The sequence below is a fragment of the Neopsephotus bourkii genome, unplaced genomic scaffold (genome assembly GCF_033783945.1).
Source record: "Neopsephotus bourkii isolate Nb327-2 ecotype Australia unplaced genomic scaffold, CSIRO-AGI_Nbou_v1 NB_234, whole genome shotgun sequence".
Classification (NCBI taxonomy): Eukaryota; Metazoa; Chordata; class Aves; order Psittaciformes; family Psittacidae; genus Neopsephotus; species Neopsephotus bourkii.
Window position 1 is genome coordinate 2,415,506 of NW_026900744.1, and position 24,270 is coordinate 2,439,775.

The 24,270-nt window shown below is 40.1% G+C and overlaps 1 protein-coding gene across 10 annotated transcripts in view; it reads right to left on the reverse strand.

Annotated features, from left to right (window-relative positions):
- ELAVL4 (ELAV like RNA binding protein 4) overlaps positions 1–24,270 on the reverse strand; it is an 82,328-nt gene that overhangs the window by 29,201 nt on the left and 28,857 nt on the right. For all 10 annotated transcript variants that reach the window (XM_061344865.1, XM_061344862.1, XM_061344859.1 and 7 more), the window contains exon 2: positions 13,126–13,366. In XM_061344865.1, the coding sequence (XP_061200849.1) occupies positions 13,126–13,354 (229 nt within the window). In that variant the 5' untranslated portion in view covers positions 13,355–13,366. The remainder of the gene's footprint in view (positions 1–13,125; positions 13,367–24,270) is intronic.

A 24,270-nucleotide genomic window follows, 5' to 3' on the forward strand; every position in this document is an offset into this window, starting at 1 on the left:
GCTGTTCCGAGAAGAGCAAGGCTGCACTCCTCCCCGCTTTGTCCCAGAACAGAACAGGGACTGTACTATAAAAATCCAGTGTTCTGGGGACAGGCATGAATGGACAAGAAACAGCCCTGACTTGTCTATCCCAAACAGTAAATTCTATGGTGAAGAAGAGACGAATTAAACACAAGAATGCAGACATTAGAAACAAAAGGTTAAGTTAAAACAATATTCAGTAGGAAAAAGTGAAAGCAAACAGACCCAGAAAAAAAAGGAAAGACATAGCAGCACTTTAAAAATGGTAAGCAGTGGTGTGGAAAGATAATGGCATCAGGAGTTAAAGAAGTCACTGCATTAAATAAAGCATACAATATGTGATAGGAAGCCTTTCACACCCCAAAGTAGACAATGTCACATCACGGGGATGGGACACAGCATCACTTGACCAGTGGTACATACTGAACAGTAAAGATGCACTCAACTATAACAAGAAGTGTATGTACTGGGGATTCGGAAAGCAACAAACTGAGGGGAACCAAAGCTTCAGCAATCACCAGGTTTTAAAATCAAGCATGACTTGAGGCTTAAGAGCAATTTAGGATGAAAGATTGTAAGTGCCCAGTGTTACATCATTAAAATACGCTGTCCTTGGTCTAACTTGTGACTAAAAGGAGAGGAAAAATGCTATAGATAATGCAAATGTGTAAAGACTATGACTGGACATGAAGTATTAAGAGTGCGCTATTTAACACTGTTACTCAGAAGACAAAATTAAAGGGAGAGTAAAATTAACATAGTTTGAAACCAAAGAGAAAATGCACACCAGCTGTGTGAATGAGTAGGTTATGGAAGAGGTACTTGCTTCATCACAGCAGACTTACCTTCCCTTCCTGCATCCCATCCCAAATGCTGGTATTTGAGATTTAGATGAAAGTGGGAGGCAACTAAAAAGGATTAATACTGAACAATGAAGCACAAACTGAAAGCAAACCAAACAACACAGTGATTTTTATCACTGGTCAAGTTTCAACTAAAGGGACAGTACATTCAGATGACAGTGATCCCACAGGGTAAAATCTGCACAATTTTGGTACAAATATATCAAGATTTGCACAACAAAAAATGCGATGCCAAGCACACAGAGTGAAAGCTCATGGGAAGGCTATAGCCGTGAGTGGTGGAGTGATGGGGACAGGAAAGGCAGGAGAACAGAAACCTCAACAAAGCCTGTGTACTGCCCAAGGTTTCCATGATGGGTCAGAACTGAAAAGTCAGTGTGGCTTAACGAAGTGACATGCAATTTGGTTTATAGGAGAGACTTTTGTTATCTGGATAAAAGAGAAGATGCTCTCTCACTGAAGAGGAATGCAAACAAGAGGAATTGGGAACGGAAAAGTATAGCTAAGACAAGAAAATCCAGTGCATCCTCAAACCTGGAAACATTTTATACGGAAACAGCAGCAGTAACACTTCCAGTCTACAGGAAATGGCAGAGGCACCTAAAACTGGAGGAAAACAAGACTATTTTGCAAAACAAGAATACTAAGTAGGGCATAACAATGTATCGCAGCAGCGATACCTGAAAGCCAGTGACTGCAAATTCAAAAAGCCCTGGTAATTTTGTCATTAAATGATTTAATTCGGCAACAGTTAAGGTACCTCTGCCTCTGTCAAACAACAAAAAACAAAAGCAACCACAACACTAAAATTTCACAGTAGTTCTAAAGAGTGACTCAGAACACCTATTCTGCCTCATAAACAGCCTACTAATTAAACTCTTTGAGCTCTACTAACCAGTTTTTCCAATGCACAGAGGAAAGTAATTTATTCCAGACGGGAATGCAAAATTTAATATTAGCCACACAACCTGTGACTACAGCATTTTTAATGTGATCAGCAAAAACATAAATAAAAGCTGCAACCTGACAGCTATGAAGGTTAATCTGTAATAGTTAGATTTACGTAGATTACTTTACACAGCATCTGGAAAGATGCTGAGAGAAGTAAAGCCACTTTATCGTAGTCCAAAATGTGCTACCTACAAGAATTTTGCTATCCATCGATACTTAAGACTGCAGTGAGCCTACTTAACAGATCTGCTCTGGATTTGAGAAAGACGTTTCAAATTTTAGAACAAAGAGCAGAAACTGAAGTATATTTCAAATGTTTATAATACTCCTTTTAGGTACTTGAAGGTAATAGAAGTAATGAAAAAGAAAACTGCTTAAAAAAGAAATTATCATGACTTGTTGTGTACAAATCTTTTCTTTTTAAAGGTGGCAGATTTCATCTTTATGAGCCAACACCTTCTCCTGTGACACTATCCACTGTATGGCACTGGAGGTACCATGTACTGAAGTAATGAATACAACCCATTCTTGCTGGATGACCACCACCAAAAGCGGTGCAGGTTTTATGATACACAACTCCTGTAAGAAACCTTTTCACAGTATTAAACATACAAATGGTAAACAAAGAAGGAAAACATACACATTTTTCCTCGTTTCCACTTCAGCAGAGTACTTAAACATACCTAACCTGGAGCAATTAAGTACAACAATCCCACCACCCATGAACAAAACCAAGGTTATGGAGCAGCTATTCCAATGTTGTAGACAGCGTAAGGGGGAAAAGGGTGCCAGTCAAGCTCTTCATGCTGGTTTGTGGTTGGTTGTTTTTGTTTTAGACAAAGTGGCTTCCAGAGCAGGAAAATATTTAAAGGAAAAGTAGAGAAATGGGAGAAAGATGCACTGGTAAATAGAAATGACATAGATACAGCCCAGAGGAGTCTAAAAAAGGAACTGCTGGAGAAAACGTTCTTGTTATGTGTTCCATATTCTCCTGCCTCTACCTATCCATCCTCACAAAAGGGAAAAATCAAAACACCCCCAACATCTAACTAACAGCATCCTGAGGAGGGCAGATTCATTTTGTGGGTCCTAGAATGCTGTAGTAAGAGGAAGCCTAGTGATACCTAGTTTAAGGTACTTTAAAATGTATGTGAGTCCAGTTATCTGTGTAGGGCAGTAGGCACATGAGACCTTCTACCACAGGAACAGCAGCCCCTCTAGTACAGTAGCAATTAATTATACTGGCAATGCTGCCATTTGTTTGCTTGCAGGTGAGTATGACACAGCTTTTTGTCCATCTGCTTTTGCAACACCCCTTAAAAACCATTAACTGTGAAAGAAAAAACCCAAAACACAACAAAACCAAAAAAAACTAACCACCAACCCAACAACAGTCTGGGCCCTTGTGAATAAAAATAATAGAAACATTCAGGTTTTTTTCCCCTCAAGCTGATATATTCCACTGATTAAACAGATGCTGTGAGAGTCATAAGAACAGCAGTACTAGGTCAGAGCAGAAGTCTGCCTAGTCCAATATCCTGGAAGTCAGTAACTTGCACTGGAATTCCTAGCAGGGACAAGCAGCAATATATGCAAAGCCAGTGATGAATTCTGCTCAAGAAGAATGGAGAACAGCAGTTATGTCCAACAAACCCCATCAGAGAGTCACCAAGGCAGAGCCAGTGAACAAAGTCAAAGAAATGGATTTTGACTTGAGTGACATGATGCTTTCCTCCCCTCCTTCTCTACTCTTTTTGGAACCAAAATATCACAAGGATGAGAAGTACCCAAGACTGTGGCACCACAGAAATGGAAAACCTGACACCTGGGCAAAACCTGTCTTAACAGGCAGGCAGAGATGCAGAAGGACCTGAATAAGACTCAGGCTGTACCACAGATGGTTTAAAGTCAGTGGCTGCAATTCTCTATCAATGACCACTCCAGGAATGAAGCTTAGGACATGAAGAATGCTGCTGAAATACAAAGATATATACTTGTCTGTTGGCAAACACTCAGCATCAGAACAACTTCCAACAGTGAACAAGATTACCAAGAAGGTTATCAGTGCTGACTAGGCACACAATTGCCAGTGAACTACATACAAAGGTTGCTGAACTCCCAATTAAGGCAGCAAAACAAACTCCTTTAAAGAGGAGAAATCAATAGATTGTGAGCAGCATTAAGAATACATAAGGGCAGAAAACGGTGGTAAGTCCCTTTCTCTGCATGTTATTGTGTATAACAACGTAACATAACTAGAAATTAACACCTCTTAACCATAAGTCCAATTAAGATGATACCCTAAATTTCATGGGATTGAACTTCTGAAGCTTTCTGGAAGCAAAGAAGAAGGAAAGGATTTAAGGCCCATCAAGACCTCCATGCAGCAGATATCCCGAAAGGATCTTTGCCCTCTACAGATGGCATCTCAGTTGACAAGTAGAAAGAAAACAGGCTGGCTCGATCATACAAATGGCTCCTTGCTCAAGTCAGTTAGATTAACCCCGAGAGCAAAGACCTGAAGGATGGGGTACGAGTGGATGGAGTCTGATGAGCTACTTTGTTTGACCAGTATAGGGACTACATGCCAACTGAGCTAGTGAAAAACAGAGAGGGAAAAATACATGAGTGCTAAGGGCATACACTCCCATGGGCAGCAGATCCCAATGCTGATCTGAAGGTCTGAGCCTCGCGGGTCCCAGAAGCCAAGGTGAAGATCATCTTGCATGGCTCTTCTGGCTTCAGAGAAAAGCACCTGCACACTAGGAAGTCAAGTGATGATGGATCAGCTCTGCAGCAGAGAAGGGTCAAGAACTTCCTGACTCACTGAAAAACAGCTACTGCAGGCAAGTCAAATTATCCTGGTCATAAGATTACTAAACACCATCTTAAAGCCAGGAAGAAACTCATAATGCAGCACTGATGAAAAGCAGTCTTGTGAAAAGGGAGAGCAGGAAGTAAGCAACTTACAAAACCATTTAGACTGGTTTTACGCAAGTCACTTGTGCTCTTGGACAAGCTGTCTAGCAAGAGCACTTGGGTAGATGGGCAGAGGTGACAGCCACAGCACAGCCGTGATGCTTGTTGGCATGGCTGAAGGGCAGAAGGTCTTGAATAGCAGGGAGCAGATGAACTGGTGGGTAAATCAGCCTCAGAGCCCTGACAGGTATCTCTCGGTGTACTGTCTACTGATGCACCGAAAGACCCTGCCTCAGCTGGAACACAGTGCATCATTAGTGGACAGTGCTGCCAATCTCCCTGAGCTTTCCTGGAACTCTCTCATTCCTTTCACCCCCTTTCTTCTTGTTGTCCTGGGACTAAAAGGAAATAAAAGTGAAAGGGTTAGGGACAGAAGACTTGTGCTTCACTTCTGAAGCACAGCATCTGTGCTTCTAGAGGGATAGACAGAACAAGGGAAAAAGGACAGAAAACACAGGAGATTAAGGATGACCTGTCATCAGAGGGTTCCACCATTTCACCTGGCTGTCCCCTGGTAAACAGTTCATCTTCAATGCAGATGATATGCAGGATGCAAAAGAGTCTCAGACTAGAAAGTCAGCAGACACACTGAGAAGCCTCATATATAACCTTCTCTGGAAGTCACGATTTTGGAGGTGTAGGTGTGCTTGTGCTGTTGAGGAAAACCATACTGCTAATCCTGCCTCACCAGACTTGATGGAAAGGTGATGTTATTTACACAAACCAAGCCGTCAAAAATGGCGAAGAATAACTAAATACGCATTGAAGACACTTAATACCCTTCAGAACAAGCTCGGGATTGAAACTGCTGCAGTTAATTAGAAAGCTCTTTCACAGCACAAGGGTCATGCCTCCCTGCTTTCTGCCTATTTGCCTCACCACTCATTTCAATTGCTTTTTTCCAATAATCAAGAAATCAGAATTCTTTTGTTCGCCAGCGCAGAGTATGCACCAGACAACTGCAGAGAGGCGATAAAGAAAATGACGGATGCAAATCTGACCATCTTCCTCAGCATTCAGAACAGACATCAAACCATGCCAAACACGGTTCAGAAACGCAGCACTAAGACCCTTGCTTCTGGTCCTGTGTTCCCTCCCTCCCAGTGTTAATAAATTTAGTTCAGATACTACAAATCTTCGTTTAGATAATCAATATTTGGGGGTTGTCTTGAATGTGCAGCCCTTAGAATAGGGTATGCAACGCTGAAATTAGGTTTATCTCTGCTGAAGAACAGAATACACATCAGGAAATAAGGAGCTATAAAAATAAAGCAACTAGGCTACCAAATTAAGATCAATTTAAAGGTATTAATGACTTTCAGAGTTATATATTTAGTCTCAAAAAAGAATTCTAAATTTTAGGTTTAAAAGACTGAAGCACGTATAGTTTTTTTTGCATCTCCTAATACTGTATTTTCTGCACACGATCTGAGGTAGCTGACAAAGACTCCAACCAAAACCTGAAGCATGCTCTATGTGCTGATTCACAGAAAGCATTTTCTTTTTTCAGCTCTAAACCACATTATTTTAGACTTCTGCTCTTCTGGGCTCTTCACTTTCAACTGCAGTTGTACTTCTCTACCTGACCACTCTTTTCTCACTGCATTTTGACCATGAACTCAACACAAAGGAACAATTACCATACAAGTCTCCTCTACCTACTAAAATACAGTGAGGTCAATCCACAATTCACTTAACCTGGTATTATTTTTCAGACAAAAGCACTCTAGCAGAGTACTCTGCTGCACAAATATTTCTTCTATTTCAGCAAATATTAAGTCTTTTGCTTGCAAGGAAGTAAAATGCAAAAAAACTGCACTGCTTCTTACAGGAATTCCCTATACAGCCAGCTTGAGGCGCACTACTAAATACCACCTTTAAATGCAATCAAACCAAATGCCAAATGATATTCACTTTGAAATGGTGAACACCACAGTAAGTTTGTTTTTATTTTCCCTGTTCTGAAGGATTCTGTTAATTCTCATCTACTACCAGAGCAAAGCAACTGCTGCTAACACAGTCTAGTCTAGCAAGATCTGTACCAAACAAATGATCAGAGATCAGTGGCTAGTTACCACTGCTTTATGGAGAATTACTAAAAACCCCTTCCAAGTCAACAAGGGAATAAACCACCTCTACAAGGTATTTTTCTCCTAAAGCCTGTTATTAGGTGGGCTTATGCCATGAGGCATGAGTGTTTACATACTTTCTAAAGAGTTTATAAGTCTTATCTAACATAATCCCTACATTCTATAATCCTATCTGTTTAATGTATTTGAAGTGGGGAAAACCGCTGGAACCAGTAATATCTCAAAATGGAAGGCACTTTCAAAGCACAATCAGGGAATTGGACATCAAATGTAAAAGCAGTTTATGGTCAGATTAGATTTTCAATCAGTTAGGATCAGGCAGCAACACTGGTTTTCAGTAAGCTGTATTTATCTGCATATGGGTCATGTTTTTCTCTTCTAATCAGAAACACCTTGAGTATGTCCTTTCACAAAATTCCTAGAGAAAACATATGTAAAACACTGGTAGCCTTCATATGTGAAACATTCAGCGAATACATGTTCTGTCCCCAGTTTCTATTTCCTTTGAATAAAAGTATTCCCCCCCAATGACAATGTGGCACAATTTTACTAAAATCTCCAAAATGTCCAGTTGAGTCTTTCCAATGCAGATGTAACCATGCCATGGTCACCTATTGTCATGAACCGTATTACCAAAGGCCTCTTTCCTTAATTCAATTTAACCATTAACCCTGTTTTTGCTTTGCCTCTTTCCATTATGATGGGCTTTCAGAGTCTCACCTGTATCCCAAGATAGACACCATGACTTCTCGCTTATGTCCTCTAACAGGCATCAAAACCTCACATTAAAACAGGCAAAGCTTAGCAGCTGCCTGCTGCTAACACTGGGCCAATATGAGAAGTTTCCTGTTGACTAAGGAAAGCTTAAGCAGTGTTTTCCTGTTACTGCACGCCTGCCATCAGATTCAAGAGCTTCCCTCCTGGACAGTCACACTGTTGGGAAACACAACCATACCTGGCTTCCTTCCCTCCTGCCTCCAGGGTCACCGTTAGTGCGCAGTTACTGGCTTCTGCTCCTGAGGATGCAGAACATCTCCATCCACTGCTTTCAAAACAGCTACTGATACCAGCTGCTGAAACTAAGCTTGCTTAATGAGACCCCCTAATTTCAGGGAACTCCAAGCATGCAGTCTTCTGAACAGCATACTCCATACAGAAACACCAGTTCAGTGCCATCATTCACTACACATGCTTAGTTAAACAGAATCTAGGTCTTTGTTTTTACAGCAGCACCTTTTTGGTACATGCTGGTAACCTGTTCATCATACTGGGAGATAGGAAAGTAATTTCATAGTAGGCAGATGATGCCAACTTAACAGTGTGGACATACTTTTGGACCAGAAAAGGTTCCTGGTGGCCTGCTCAGAGCATACCCAGCGCATCCTCCCCAGGTAGGAATTTACTGGTCTTTATGGAGAAATGAGCAGTGGACACTGCTCACCTGTGCTGCATTATTTCTGACTCTGCCCTTTTGTTAGCTTTTGGATATTGGACAGTGTGTTTGAACATCTGAAGGTGAGGAATGGACAATCCATAATTGCTGAAGAGGAGTGTAGGTCAAACGGTCAGTATTTCTTCCTCTCCTAACATGTGACAACACACAAATGCTTCTGCTTTGAGCCAATAGCTTTCCTGTCCTGGATTTTCACTGGGATCATCAATATTTATACTACACTTACAATGCCATGATTATTTCTCAACTGTAGTTTTAATCTAAGTCTACATCAGTCTTACTATAAATACCTAAAATTAAAACGAAAGATGTAAATCTTTGTGTATAATCTTAAAAGAATTGCAAATTCAAAAGGAATGATTTAAAAACAGAGTTGCATATTGGACAGAGGAGCAATGAAGTTCCTGATTATGCATGCAGAGAACATCAAATTGTACCACACAGCAGGAATATGCAAACTCTGTCATAAGTTAAGTGATGCACAGAAACCCTGTATCAATAAGCATTCAGCTTTACAGTGCGCCTGGACTGCTGCAAGATATGAAAGATTACTTGGGATCCAAAGATTTTTAGATACCAATCCTGTGAAGATTCCGAGGAGTGAATTCCTGAGCAGATTACAGAGAAACAAAAATATATAACCCTTTAGATCTCAGCTAAGGCCTCCAAATCAATTAAAAAATTCGTAACAAACATCCCCATCTCCCACACACGATCTATGTCAACAAGGACAACTCACTTGGCCAGTAGCAACTACAGTGTCTCTGACAGACACTATGATGACTGGATCTTTTGTTTTTAAACATGGGACAAAACAAGTTCAGCATTTCTTCTCTCAAAGTTTTCTGATGCATTCAAGCCCTGTCCTTCCCTAAATCAGGAAGATATTTATCACTGGCTTTCTCTGGACAAAAGAAATAAAGGACATCCTCAATACTACAGAGCTTAGGCATCACTTGTAAGGGCTGAGCCTCACATCCATCTGCAGCTGTAGCATTCCTCTGTGAAGTCACCTCTCTCCATCTAACGCTGCTCTAAAATGTTTATGCCATTTAGGTTTTTTTAATTCAAGTTCCTTCTCATTTTTTGAGAGCAGCTGATTAAACCTGAACAACTGGGTTGTTGGACGAAATATGCTGTAGCTATGAAATGGTACAGCAGGGACCAGTTTCACTGTTAATTTAAAATGCTAGAATTAATTAGGTAGTGTAAATGAAGAATTTAATAAGCACACTTTACAACCACAAGTTCTGCTTTTATTAAACACCCCTGCCAAATGAAGGCAACTATCTTCAGTCTGTTTTTCCCTGTCTCATTCCCTTAAAATCTCTGCAGTGAAAAAACCCCCGTTTTCCTATCGCAACCCCTCCCCCATAATTAAAATGTATGCCTGACTTCCATCTCCTCTTTCAAGTCATTAGCATCTTTTAAAAATGCTACTGTATATCCTGCCTGTTCTCAGAAGCTACCAAACAAAACCGAAGTTTACCATTTTGGTTTTGAATACCAAATTAAAGGCTGTCTTAGAAGCTGTCATTCCTATTCAACTCAGTACGGTGTACTACCAAATTAGCATATTTTTTTAGTAAAGGAATATGCCTGTTTAAGTATGTGTCTTTCCAAAGCGAGGGGTAACATCATGAATCCATTTTCTTAAAAAACCCTACTACTGTTCTAAGCCTGCAGAAAGACTCGGGGCAGATTATTCCTGACGTATATTGTTTAATTGATTTTAAAATAAATACAAAAGTTCAGATCAAAACCTCTCAAAGGGATCCTCTCTATATTTAGAAGATCTTGTTTAGCTTTGAACTCCTTGGAAAAAACACAGTATTTTGGAAGCCAAAGCATTATTTCACAAAAATCTGTACAATTCTTTAACAGGACAGGGGAAATCTAATCTTTTCCATGAAGCAATTCAATCCTATCTAGCCCCAGAAATACATTTGAGATTCTCTAATATGATTTTGCCAGGGTAACTATTTAATGACTTTTTTTTGGTTTATGACCTTCTCTACTTTTCTGGAAGCAATCTTTTTATTTTGGCTTTCCTTCATTTACCTGATATTTTATCTTAGCAAGGAGGAGACAAATTCACTACCTATGAAGACAACCTGCATTTTTAATAGAAACAGCTCCATTGTTTGTCTAGAGGCACAGGCAACAGTGCACACTTAGGGGAGATGTATAAAAACCAAAGTTTTGAACAGAAAAAATGAAAAACCCCAAAGCAGACAAAACCTAAATTGTTTCAGACGAAACCTAAACCGTTTCAGACTTCTACCAGTTCAGCAAGAACAGCGTAAGAATTTACTGTTTCTTCTGTAACACAGCTTTCTCTTGTCAGAAAATCTACACTGATTTTTAATAAGGATGAAAAAGCAGAACACCCCTGAGAAGCCAGTCATCCCTGTAACAGGCTACTGGCATACTTCCACCCCTCCCCTCCCAATAACACCCATAAAATCTCAGAGAGCCTAATGAAGAACACACTTACATGACGATCCGGAAAGATGAGCTGGGTATGACCTCAGTGCATTTCCATTTTGTTACTCTCAATGTTCTAAGAACCTTTAAAAACACGGACTGCGTCTGGCAGAGGACCACGTTCGATTTGCTAACTTGGAATTCAATGTGAGGAATGAACACGCATCCTAAAATTTAGCAATGTTGCACAATGCCTTGATAACAGGCCTGAAAACCTTGGCAGATTAAATTCTGTTTTCAGAAATGGCACCGACGCTTTGAAGGGCGAATTTTCTTTGTGAATATGGTTCTTTTGTCCTCAAAGCACCCAATTATTATAAAGAATGATTCCTTTAAAGTATTTTACTGATCGTGAAGATTTACACACTTTGTATGGAAAGAAAAAGCACAGGCAAAAAAACCACTGAAGAAATGTCTGAAAATCATATAGCGAACTTCTCACATCTTCAAATATAGAAACAAAAGCCTTGAGATGGAATGAAACAAAAAGAATACTGTTCCTAGCTGATGAAGTAATGGCTCTCTGTCCAAAGACAGCCAATTCCCTGAAAACAACACAATATTTAAAGTCTTGAAACTATATTGCAAGGGAACCCACCATGAATTTGAGGGATACAAGAAGCAATAAAGCTCATGAAACACTGGGCCTGCCATGATCAAAATTCAAGCTAGGCACACTAGCCTCCTGCAGATGAGGGTTAGGTATTCCCTTTTGTCTGAAATAACTGAAGTAACCTGCAATTTAATTCCTCAGATTATTTTCAGTCTAAAAGAACAATGGTACGGAGCTAAACTGGTCTGGTGGCAGGTATCAAGGTAGCTATGTCACACCGGGATACTGGGCCAGCTACCCTAAGAACAGGACTTCAGTTATTTGCATGGCAAATTTTGGAGTGGGAGCTTAAGCAATTTGGTTTTAAGTAGGAAAAAAACCCCTGAAGAATAAATAAAAGTCAACTCCATTTTGCAATCTTCCTTTTAACACCCCTGAAGCTGTGGCCAAATCAGAAGAGATACTGAAATAGATACATCATGGTCAATGTGCTGAAGAAAGCTCTGCCGGACTACAGTTCTGAGAACTTGAGCTGCCCTGCAGCTACTGCCATTTGTTATGTGCCTTGTGTTAAGCAGAACATTGCTGTATGTCAGGAAGTAAATAAAAAAGAAGCATTGCATGTTTAAAAGCATTAAGCAGATCCTCCTAATGCCGCCAATAACAACAGCTGCCAGGCTGTTATGGAAGTAGGTATGAAGATTTGCATTTGAATTCCTCATCTTTACATGGTGCCTCTTTCCAGAGCGCACACCCAAGTGGCCAGGAGTGCATCTTAGAGGAGAGAGCTCCTTTTCTGGAACCCTTTCCTTCCCGAGGCTGCTGCTCTCTGTGCTAAACATAACAGCACTGGTGATGCACTGAACAGCAGTGAAATTTCAGCTGTTCCCCACCTACGGTGCGAGCAGACACACAACCTATAAAACTAACCTATAAAGCAAGCTATAAAAGCTGACTGTTCATCCTATCATCTTCTTGTGCATCAGTGAATCCCTGGCTGAGGCAGCAATGATACAGAGCAGGCTACACCTGTCCACACCTCCTCTAGTGGTAGTGCAGACATCTCTCCTGTTTGAGATATGACCTGTAAGGGCAGGCTTTTCTTACTCTGAAGGCACCTTACCAATGGGTGTTGTTTCATGTGGGAAACTATCACAGCAAACTGAAATGTTTTCAGGGAACAGAGTTCATTAACAGATATCCACAAATGTCAGAATGAAAACCAGAGCAGTGGTACCCAACTACAGAGCCCTGCTGTGCATAGCATCGTGGTAAACAAGCCATGATGGGCATGCAGAACCATCCTGATTTCACAGCATTAATAAGCAAATGAAGGTATGGCAAGGTTCAAAGGCAGTAGTCAGAATTAGGAATGGTCAGCTGGCTCAAGCCCTTTAGATTACCCTTTTACAACTCAGGTCAATGTTAAATAAAACCCAGAGGGATCAGGAAGGTAATGTGATCATCTGAGCTCTGTGGCAAGAAGCTGCACAATGTGTCACATGCACAAAGATTGGCAATGTTCATACCTCCCCTCAGATCTGTACGGAGGCTGAAAGACAAGGGTCTTCTCTTACAGTTCTTATGTACCACTGAAAACTAAAGGTTTACCACAGTATCTGCAGCATTCCCTGTGCTAAGCACCTGCAATGTAAGCACCAAGGTTCTGCTGACCCCAGATGTAAACTGACCCTGACGCACATGAAGATAACATCATGAAGTGCTTACCTGTAATTTTGTCTCTCACGAGCTTGCAGGATTCGATTTCACCGATGCTCCCAAAGAGACTCCTGAACTCCTCCTGGGTCATGTTCTGGGGTAAATAGTTGACTATGAGGTTGGTTTTGCTGTCATCTGTAGCAGCCCCTGTCTGCATGGGGGAAGGGCAGTTTCTACTGTTGCTGGAGGGTCCATTGGTTGTATTGGAAGTAGGGCCATTCGACACCTGAGGCTCCATGGTGCTAATTATCTACATGAAAATAAAATGAAAAGAGAAAAAAAACCCCTTAAGTTTCATAGATACAATAGCTATTTTTAAAGATACTTACAAACGAATGAGTAGGTAGCATTCATGGCCAATTTAGATACTTCAACAAAAAAACCCGGCTTGATTCCTCTGTTATTGTTGCAAAGTAGGTCATGCTAGTCTTTGGCTGTGAGCACATACTAAGATGCAGTTAAAAAACCCTTCTTTTTTTGTTAATGCGAAGCTGATTTCTGCTTTCATCACACAGCCATTTTCACAAATGTAAATTTAAACCACATAAATTTAATTATAATTTAAGGTAATAATCGTAATTAAAATTATAGTTCCATTAAATCAGATGAAGTAAGTGTATGGCTCCATATGAAAAGGTAAAATATTTTACCTATTTAATAACTGTATCAGAGAGTGCAATGACAACAACATTAACCAGGCACAGTCAATCTGCAACGTGTTGTCATTCAGACTGCTTTCAATTAATAAACTCAGTGTCCCAAGACATACCATTTACCAGTTCCAGTGATGACCTATATTCTCCAGTTATATTTTTCACTAACGAACTGACACCTCTTTAAATAATAAAGCCCTGGATTTGCAATCTTCAGAGATACAAAGGTCTTCAGATATTTACTGGAATCAAAAAGGTTTAATCAGAGACAGGGTTTATCAGGCGCAGGCTGGGATTTTAACAAGCACGTCTATCTGGAAATGTGAAACTCCCAATTTTCACTGAACAGACTCAAATAGACCTTCCCCAAAAAAATGACAAAAAAGAAACCCAGCTTTGCAAAGTGCGTGCAAGACAGTAGCCCCATTGTCACCAGTGCCACCAGTCACATGAGTAAAGCTGCCTGCATGTTTATCTGCAGAAGATAAGTTTAAATCCAAAAACCTCGCAGGCAAAGGAAGCAGAAAAAACATGGGTACTTCAAGTCTTTTCTATAGGAGGTATATGCCTCTACTATGGCTTCCAGCCTGCCTTCTGTCACCAGCGATGACAAGGGGACGACATCATCTTAGCCTCAGACATCATCTTGGCCTCAAATCTAGGTAAATTAAAGCAATCCAAATGGTGGCTTTTGCTGCCTATTGTGGAGAGTGCAATGTGCAGCTACACTGGTGTTTCGTATCAAAGAGCATCCCTCGGATGGGCTCATCCTCTCTCCATCAAAGGCTCCAAGAGTCAATAATGCAAACTGATGCTCTGGGCAAGAGACTGCACTGCCCAGGGATAGGGACAAACAGGGAGAACTGAGGGCTAAGACACCACACACACTGAACCTTGTGTTCATCCGATCCTGTAATTACTGTAATTACCCAAGACTTAATTTGCTTTCTTTTTTAAATCCAGGGAGGTACATGTTGTGACAAATTAGGCCTATAAATCAGGAGGACTGGGGGGGGGGGGGGGAACACACACCAAAAAAGGGGTGTCTATACTAAAATTAACTGCATGAGGGAGGCTCACACAGAATAGGTCATATTCTGGTCAATTCTCTTTTTATTTACTTATTTTTCTTAATTGAAATGCTGCAGTGCTAGTTTAATGCCACATTTAGGAAACAATCCCCTTTTTCATCAATGGAAGTAAGTTATGAATTACCTTTATTACCGAACCCAGGAATAGCCAACTTGGTTTTAAACAAAAAGAAACCTTTCCACATTGCAGTTAACAGAAAGGCCTTAAGCAACACAGCAAGATCACTGTGAAAATAAGTGCTGCAGGAATAGCAACTTCTTGAAAGAAATCAGCACATCGAAACCAGAATCCCCCTGCCAGTTTTGCCAGCCACGTGGAACCCAGCACTGCTGACATCTCTGTCATGCTGTACCAGCCCCATACACCCTTCCTTCAAGACTTTCTCTTTTACCCAGTATCAGCCATCCCTTCTTTTCTCAGTCTGATATCATATATGTATTTATTCACACATACTACTAAACAGATCAGATGCTGCTAAATCTGGTTAGCTCGGGATTCCAGCTGGAAGAGCATCCTTTGATCTCAGCACCTCCGTGACCCCACCGCAGACACTGACGCCAACTCTGAGCTTTGCCAACAGCCCGCTGCAGGGATGGGGTTCTGCACCCCAAGGCTAATGTGCTTCAACAGAGCACTGGGTGCTTGTGTATCCTGTATCGGCATTCACTTGATTAAAACTGGGGGGAAAATTCCAGTTCTGATAATAAGACGTAGTCAGAAGATGACTGAAGCGGCTGATATGGTTAACTGCAGCTTCCTGTGTACATTTAAAATCATCTGACCATATCCTTTCCAACATAAAAACCCCACAAGGTGAACCACAATTTTAGGGGCTGATCCTGCCCCTCCTAAAGCCGACATGAATACCACACCACTGGTTTCAGTTACAGCAGAAGCAGGACTTCAGCACAGCGCACTGAGGAAGGTACATCATCTATTATTAGCCACAGACACAAAAGCTATCTATAGTCCCCTACAATAAACAATAACGCTGGATCTTTTAAAATCTGTGAAAGAAAACAGAATTTGGAACTGGCTGGTGTCCTACTTACTCATTTTGCAAATGCTTTTTAGTTACATTTTCAGCATGCTTACCTTCCACACCAAGCAAACAAACAGAATCCAACTCCGATAATTTAGCACATTCAGAACATTAAGCTGCTCTATAAAAATCTGTTCTTGAACAAGTAGATTTCCTCCTATAATACTTCATCAAAATTATCTTGGCACAAACTAATGTTGCACCAGGTGCCAGTTTTTCTCCCAGTTATTCTCACTCAACACCAATTAGGTTTTCCTGATTTTTTCAATATTAGAAAGGAAAATCAAGGCACTTATTTGCTCTTCAAATTATTGCAAAGTTGTAGGGTACTGAAAATCGATTTGCTATGCGCATATATATATATATGAAGAGATATAATGTATAGAGGGCAAATGCTGAAGAATTACTAAATACGTTTCTGATAAGGTATTTTAGATATAATTTCTTTTTTTACTGCATAATTTTAAGTCTCCATTTACAGAGTGACTTTTGTGCAAAGGCAGATACGCACCAGAGCTTGCATTCAAAGTTCTTATGGGCACAAAGGGATAACACTTATTTTAGATGTACATACTGATCCACATCATTAGTAAACACTGGAATTATTGATGGTAACAAAAAGGTAAGCCCTAGCTCTCCTTTCCAAACATTCTGCCCTCTCCCCTACACATCTGAAGCTCATATCCACTGTTAAGAGTTCAGTGCGCATGCACTGGGACATTTATTGTCGATGACTGGTTTTAATATTAAGTAGTTGTTGATCCCACGTCAGGCAGCAGATTACATAAGAGCAACATTATTTATTCAAAGACTACATTTCAACATGCCATTTCGCTGTCTTTTTTTCTATCCACAACCCTAAGATTTAGATTTTTTTAATTCGGTACCTGTATCACAATATGAACATCTTTGAAATAGATGCTCTAGTTACCTGGGCACACAGTTAACTTTCATTATGCTTTTATTACTGGTAATAACATTTTCTAACACATGAAAGGATTGGGCTGTAATTCAATTCTACAAAAATATTTAAGGAGGCTGTAAGTCTGTCTAAATCATCAAGGGCTTCTCTGGATATGGGCAAAAAAAAGGTGGAAAATCCAACAGTGACTTAACCCCAAAGTCAATTTTTTTAGAACAAAATAAACTCTTATCCCTTGAAGATTAATATTACACCTCTATAGATGCCACTTAAAATTAGCAACATCCTTCTGCTTTTGTGTATCTTCTCTGACCCAATTTAGGCAGCTACTACTGGTCTCGAAATATACCAGTGCAAACGTCATGTGTGATGACATTCACATGCTACTGGGATAAAGAGGGATTTTGTTTTGGGTTTGGGGTTTTGTTTTTCGTTTTTTGGCAACAACCTGCTAGACTCTCAATACTGCATCACCATGTTCCATACAGAGGATAGCAGTATCTCTGAAGAAGAATAAGCTGCAGTTACTGTTGATAAGACACCGATAATTTAGCCACCGATAATTTGAATATTCTATCTTTAGAACATTGGGAAAAAAAATACTGTCTGTGACAGAACTTAAAGACTGCGATTCTGTAAATTAAAGGCAACCCATATTTCAATTTCTGGATGTATTTCATCAGACTGCTGCTTTTAAAAATGACTTCTTGGTGTACTACTTTTCTCACTATGGTAATGTATCAGCAAAGTACGAGGTATTTTAGTTTGACAGATTTCACAAAGAAATGCTTTGTTGCTTGGGAAGACAGCATAAGCTTTGCCAGTTTCTGCAAAACACTGCTTACCAAAAGGCTTGGTATAACCCCTCCTACAAAATATCAGCAACAAATATCCATTATAGCAACTCCTACATCACAAATAATGTTTCAGAAATACTTCTGTTATAGCTTCATTATTTTATCTTACAATTAATTCAATTAATTCCAATTTATTCCTGCTGAAATATTAGCTTCAACAATAATGCAAAGAATACCTGTATCTATAAACACAACTATTATAGTGCTTAAACAAGCTGGAGTAACATACATTAATCTTCAGTTATTACAGTAAATATGTGACATCCATCTACCATTACAAAGCATGGTTAATGAATCATTTAGAAAACTACCCACAGACTAAAGACAGTCTTATCTCCCTATTGCATGCATAAGCAATAGCCAATGGCTCGATATATGTAAATATTCATGCTTTATACCTAAAATATTTGTTCTCAGGAATCTAAAAGAAGGTCTGCATGCTGAACTGAGAGACTCACATACATTCGCTGAAAGGAGCTTGTATTCAGCAAATGAACACCCATTCTTGTTATCCTAATGACGTATACACCACTGCCCATATTCTACAGCAAACAGAAATGAAACTGAAATGTATGGAGAAAAACGATTAGAAATCATAAGAGTGTTATATTTATAAGCATTGAAGTGTTTTTAAACATACCACAAGCAATCTTTTCCTAAAACTCAAAGTCTGAATAACATTATAAAAACTGGAGGGCTCATGCAGACATCCCCATTTCAAGGACTTAGAAGTTAAAAAAAGTTATCTATGAATGATGAACTGTTCATAGCACCTAAATGCCAAGAAAAATGATCATGGTAAATTACACCTCATGAAGAATTCATGAGGTCTAATTTTATATTATTTCTAAGTGTTCATTAATGAACAAACTCGGAACATTCTCCCATAAAAAAGAATTTAGATAAATAATGCAAAGCTCTTACTTTATCTAAAAAAAGCTCTTTAATTAGCATTGCAAGTTGTTTGCTTTTACAAGTGAAAACAAATGGTGCCATGGCAGAGGTCCCACAGCCATCTCCTCAACAATGATGACAAAAGGAGAAACAAACAAAACCTCTCAAAGAAAATGAACATAGATTCACAAAGGTTTTCCTTCTATAATGCGAAACAGCCTTTAACTCCCAGCTTATCTGTTCTTTTGAATGGAAGTCAGCACAGCACAAGTCTGTCCCACAAGAACTTCTCTTCAGGTGAAGAAAACCCCATTTGCAAGAGCTGTCTGACTCATCCATGCACCCGACCATCTGCTGAGCTGTACGTGCACAGCAATGCCAAAGCCAGAAGGTTGGTCCATAGGTGTGGAACCCACAAACAGATCCAAGCTTGGGTCCCTCAATCCTGGACCAGTCACTGCATGCCCCTGGCTCCACTTTCCACTTTCAGGTGCAGCCACTGCCTCTCGCTTGGAGGGGGATTAAGCACATCTCTCCAGTTTTGCAGAATGAGGCACTGGATTATGAGATCTTCAGGAGAGATCATGTTGTCTTCCCACAGGGCTGTTAAAAATATAGTGATTTTAAGTATTCACCGGCTCAAAAATGTAACTCCAGCCAGAGGGAGAAGTAGGTGCACCTGAACCTCACTCACGTTACATGGGCTTCTTTCTAAAGTGACCTTAGGAGAGGCAAATGATGCTCAGTGTGCAGCTCCAGTACGGATTCCCTTCTCTGTAACACAACTGTTAGATTTCACTGCCAATTACATTTTTATTAAAGCTTATGTACTTCATAACTAGACTCTGCTATTATTTACCTAATAAACACATCATGAACATGAAATAAAGGAGGAAAATGAAACTTTTGAGTCAATCTGCCTGGAGGCAAATCCAATATCCCAGGAACGAAATCATTATCTAACCTTCCATATTTTGACATGCTCCCCACTCATACGCACTTGTACATGCTCCATCTCTACCTTCCTATGAGTAGAAGTCATATTTAGTATTTTAAATATAGATACAGCTCAGAAAGCTAGCAGACCCTGGGACAGAGTCTTCTTGCAAAATCCTGGTTTCAGACAGCATTACATTCAGTTTGAAATGGTGTTCAAACATTGTCAACAAGCTCACATTTATGGGGGCCACAATAACTGTACAGAGCACACAGGTGATCCAAATGGAAAAGACAACAAATGCATTCATTTTAAGAGGCAAGATCCAGTTGAAATAAAGGAGGAAAATTATTTTCTTTAATAGCTACATCTATCCAGATCTAGACCATTAGAGGCTTTTGCGTGAATATGCTGAAACAAAATATCTGTCCCCAATCTGCACTGAAATGAATGCAAAGTTTATTGGCAATATTACTTGTTATCACAGCAGTGCCTGAAGGATATAACTGATACCAGCACCAAGTGTGCTAGATGCTGTACAAATGGGTAGTAAGGGCAGGGACTGCCACTGTACCAAACACAGTGACAAAAAATAGAAAGGCAAAACCTGTTATTTTCATTTCAAGTTTTGCAGAAGGGAAAAATCAAACCAGAGGAAAGCATCTAGGCAAACTGCTGAAGTTACACAGTAAGCTGTGACAGCTCCATAACACAACACCATACCCTCAAACCTGGCCCACAGATTAAGGTCACCGCTCCTAACAACTTCGTCAAAAAGCAAAACAGCATAACGATGCACCAAACTGCATTTCCTTTCGAGAGGGAGTTTCAGATAAATGTGTCTCCCGTTTCCATGAAGTATGGACTTGGTAGTTCTGCATTTGATTTCAAGGACAAAAGGGAATGAGTAGTGAAAAAAAAATAGGAGACACCAAAATAAGTCACAACCCTTTCAACATTGATGACTACTAAGGTATCAGCAAAGAAAACCACTCTCTGAACTACAAGTCCAATAACCACACACAAGATAGGAACAAAGGCATCATATCACACACTTCAAATGGTCTCTTACTCTTCCTGCAGGAGCTCTGGGGACAAGAAATGGAAGGAGGAGAACTACAATTACCAGACATAGAGCTCAGCACTCCCTAAAGCCCAGAGGAAACACACAGGGCTGGGGAGCAGATGCATGGACAAGCACTCCATGCACAGCAATTTCTGGGAAGCACACTAGAAGTGCTGCACTGCACATTTCCAAGGACAAAAACATTCTTCCAGAAGCAGAATATGGTTATAGCTCTACCGTATGTATAACCTCAACTCACAGTACCTGAGGTTCTTTACAAACGTCTACTGGACTTCATTTTCAATCACTGTTTCCAGCTTCATCACCTCTTGTGAAGACTATGGAGAAACTATGCATGTCTGAAACCTCAGAGGTGTTTTGGCTATTCAATGCTCTCCAAACATCTGATGGAAGTCTACAGCAAATGTGCTCAACAGCACTAATGAAGCCATAAGTGAGGAAAAACAGTGTAATAAGTGACAGCCGCAGAAGTGTCCTGCTATCCCTGTATAAAAGGGTTATCCTTTTCACTAAGACAAACTGACTTGTAGAAAGGCAGCATGCTGTCCTGGGCTTTACTTGACTGGTTTCACCAGAATGTCCCTGCAATCATTTCTGCCACTAAACGTAATTTACATATGAAGATATGGGAGAATACAGCCTTGATTTCGCAGCATTCAAACACCACTCAAACACAGCTTTGGAGAAAGCGAATGTCAAAAACACCTGGAGAGGAAAACGGATGCATTCCCACTTTACTGCATAGGTTACACAACTATCTGTGGTTAAAACCTCTTAGAACCTGTTCTGTCCCACATGCATGGACCATAACAAAGGCTGCTGGCAGGAAGGTGTCCTACTTCTGCACTGGGACATGGCCATCTATGGCTCCCACCTACCCGCATCCCCAGGGGTCACCGGCTACCTCTGCTCAAAGGTCTGTACTGGAACAAAGGCAACACAGTCAGGCTCTGCCTTCTGATAGAACATCTATTTCCTCTTCAATTGCCCCTCTACTTCTGCCAAATTCATACCACGCAACTCTGTACCTACAATTTTACAAGGGCTTTACTTCACTTATTTCACTATTCTGGATTGCTCCTTATTCACTCCTGGATTTTCACCTGGACCTACTATTTGTTCTTACAAGATGTATATGAAGACTAGAGGAGTCTGGAAGAAAACCAATCTCAAGAGGTTAAGATCTTTCTTTGATTGGTGTGCCAAGCCAAAATGTGCTAGAAATAACATCTTCCTCTATGGGCTGCGTTTTATAAGGAGATACCACAAAGGCAAGTGGTCTTCCAGAGACTGCCTTGTCCTTCTTGAAAAAGAGGGACAGTGACTAAAGAAACCATGTAAAATCTGTGCTAGCAGGGTGAGAAAAAGCCAGAACCACCACTGAAAACATTAAGTGTATGTGGCAAACCCTGAAAGACTGGAGAGCGTTTCCCAAAAGCCTGGATACTAGATTATAATGATACAAAAGCATGGCAGAGATCAACAGCTAAGATCCCCATTCTAAAGGACATACAGCCTAAAAATACACTGAAATGAAAGCAAAGGAAATTGAGAAAGTCTTTTTATATTTTTGGTTACTTTCTGAATTTTATTTTTAGCTCAGAGTTTGTTTCCTAATCACTACCTAATTGTTTAGTTTACTGAGTACATTACTGAGCTATATATTACTAATCTGTAACTGAATTATATTACTGACTTGGGAATATATATATTGCACTGCGTGCTGACGCACAGATTCCCACGGGTACGTACATGTTCATGTAAGAAGGAGACAGCTGCAAGTCTTCAGCTGCTGTAGACCTGTCACAATTCCACTTTGTTTTTCCCTTTAAGAAAATAATCTAGAATCATTTGCAACCCGAGAGTTTAGACAGTGAAAGCTGTGTTACAAGCCATACTGAAACCTAAAAACGTCTACTTACCAGAAGGCACAGCAAAGCAAGGACAGAGCAGAGCTCTCCGTGAAGCCTAGGAACACCCAACCCCCTGCTGCTGTTATTTCTACTGAGGTTCTAGAAACAAAAGCTATGATTTTCAGCAGCCCTTAAGCAATTTAAGATTCATTAATGTTCACCGCAATAGGATTTCAGCTCCTAAGCTGCAAGTTCTTCTGAAAATGTTGCCAATACATTTTTCATGCAAAGACAGGCTTATATTAGACAGGAATGGATGGCTTAGCAAAACACATGCCACAACCAAGATGTTTTAAGGCTCTGTCCTCAACAGGACCTTAATGAAGACACACTGGTAAATGCAATTAGGGAACACTAATCAACATGTGTACATCTCGACTGCTGGCAACCGCATCTCTATGGATACTGCTGCTTGCAAGACAGACCCCAAAATAGGACTTAGCTGAACATCATAATTTATCTCCATCAATACAAATGTTAGCTTACTGCAAAGTAACAGTATATTTCTCTTAGAACTGAACTACTAATAAACATAAAATTACATCTCTTCTACAGTTAACCTGTAACCCTATAGCCCTGTACCACACTAATATTGCTTATGGAAATATCTTAAAGGTCGTGAACAGGCAACAGGAGAAAGAAGACGACTTGAGAAATCTCTGGTGGAAAAAAGATCAGAAATGACCTTCCAGCATGCAGAGGCAGCTGTTTACTCTGATGGTCTCGCACAAATATCTGCACAATGGCTTCTAAATGAGAGGAAGTTTTAAGGTACTGAGATAAATATCTCAGTAATACTTAAATTCAAATGATCTCATGCATAAAAGCATCTATGCTAAGATCACAGAGCCATTACCATAGATTAATAATATATTATTCATCAATAAAGGACAAAATACCAAGTACATATGCATATGTATCTGTCACAGGTCAGAATAACAGATCTTAATGGCTTATCCTGGACATAAACTCTATTAATCTCTGTACTAAGGAAGGGAAACATGCCCCAGGCCATATCAAACATCCTCCTGATTCCAATAATTAAGATGCCTCCTAAAACTGCCAAACAAACTTGTATTTGAATTCACCAATTTCTTACTCAGAATAAAGAAACATACTCTCAACATCAAGAAATCAAAACCCTTTCAAGACTCTCTTCAAAAAGAGTGAGCTGATCTCATGGATAACATACTCCTGGTTAAAACCCAATTGTTCTAATGCACCCAACAGGAGCCCAGTCCTCAGATACAGGCACTTGTGGGCATGGTGGGACCCAGGCCATTCCAACTGTCCCAACAAAAAACCCATACATTATGTTTTGTTTGGGTGTCAACAGGCAACTGGAAGAACAGCAGAGTAGTATGATGTTACTAAGCAAGGAATGTCTTAACAGCCTAAACATGTAAGAACAGCTTGAGTATTAAAAAAGCACAAATAACCAAGTTAATGTCCTTCCTATTGGCTACCTTTCCCTATAAGACAGCAGTCATACATACTCTTCAAACTCAGAGCTGGATTCACTCCCTCTGTGTGTTTCATCTCAAAGGAGGAGAACTCAGAAATGACACTGCCTCATTATTCAAACAAGTATTATCACCTAAGCTTCCCTGATCACCAAGGCATTTAACCTAGGTGTCCTGGTCCAGCCTGGTGTCAAAACACTTCAGGAGAACACGGCTTCTGCCATGGCCAAAATGGCTATGTATGGCTGCAAGGCCTCTTGAGGATCACAAAAGTAACGTTCACTTATGCATATA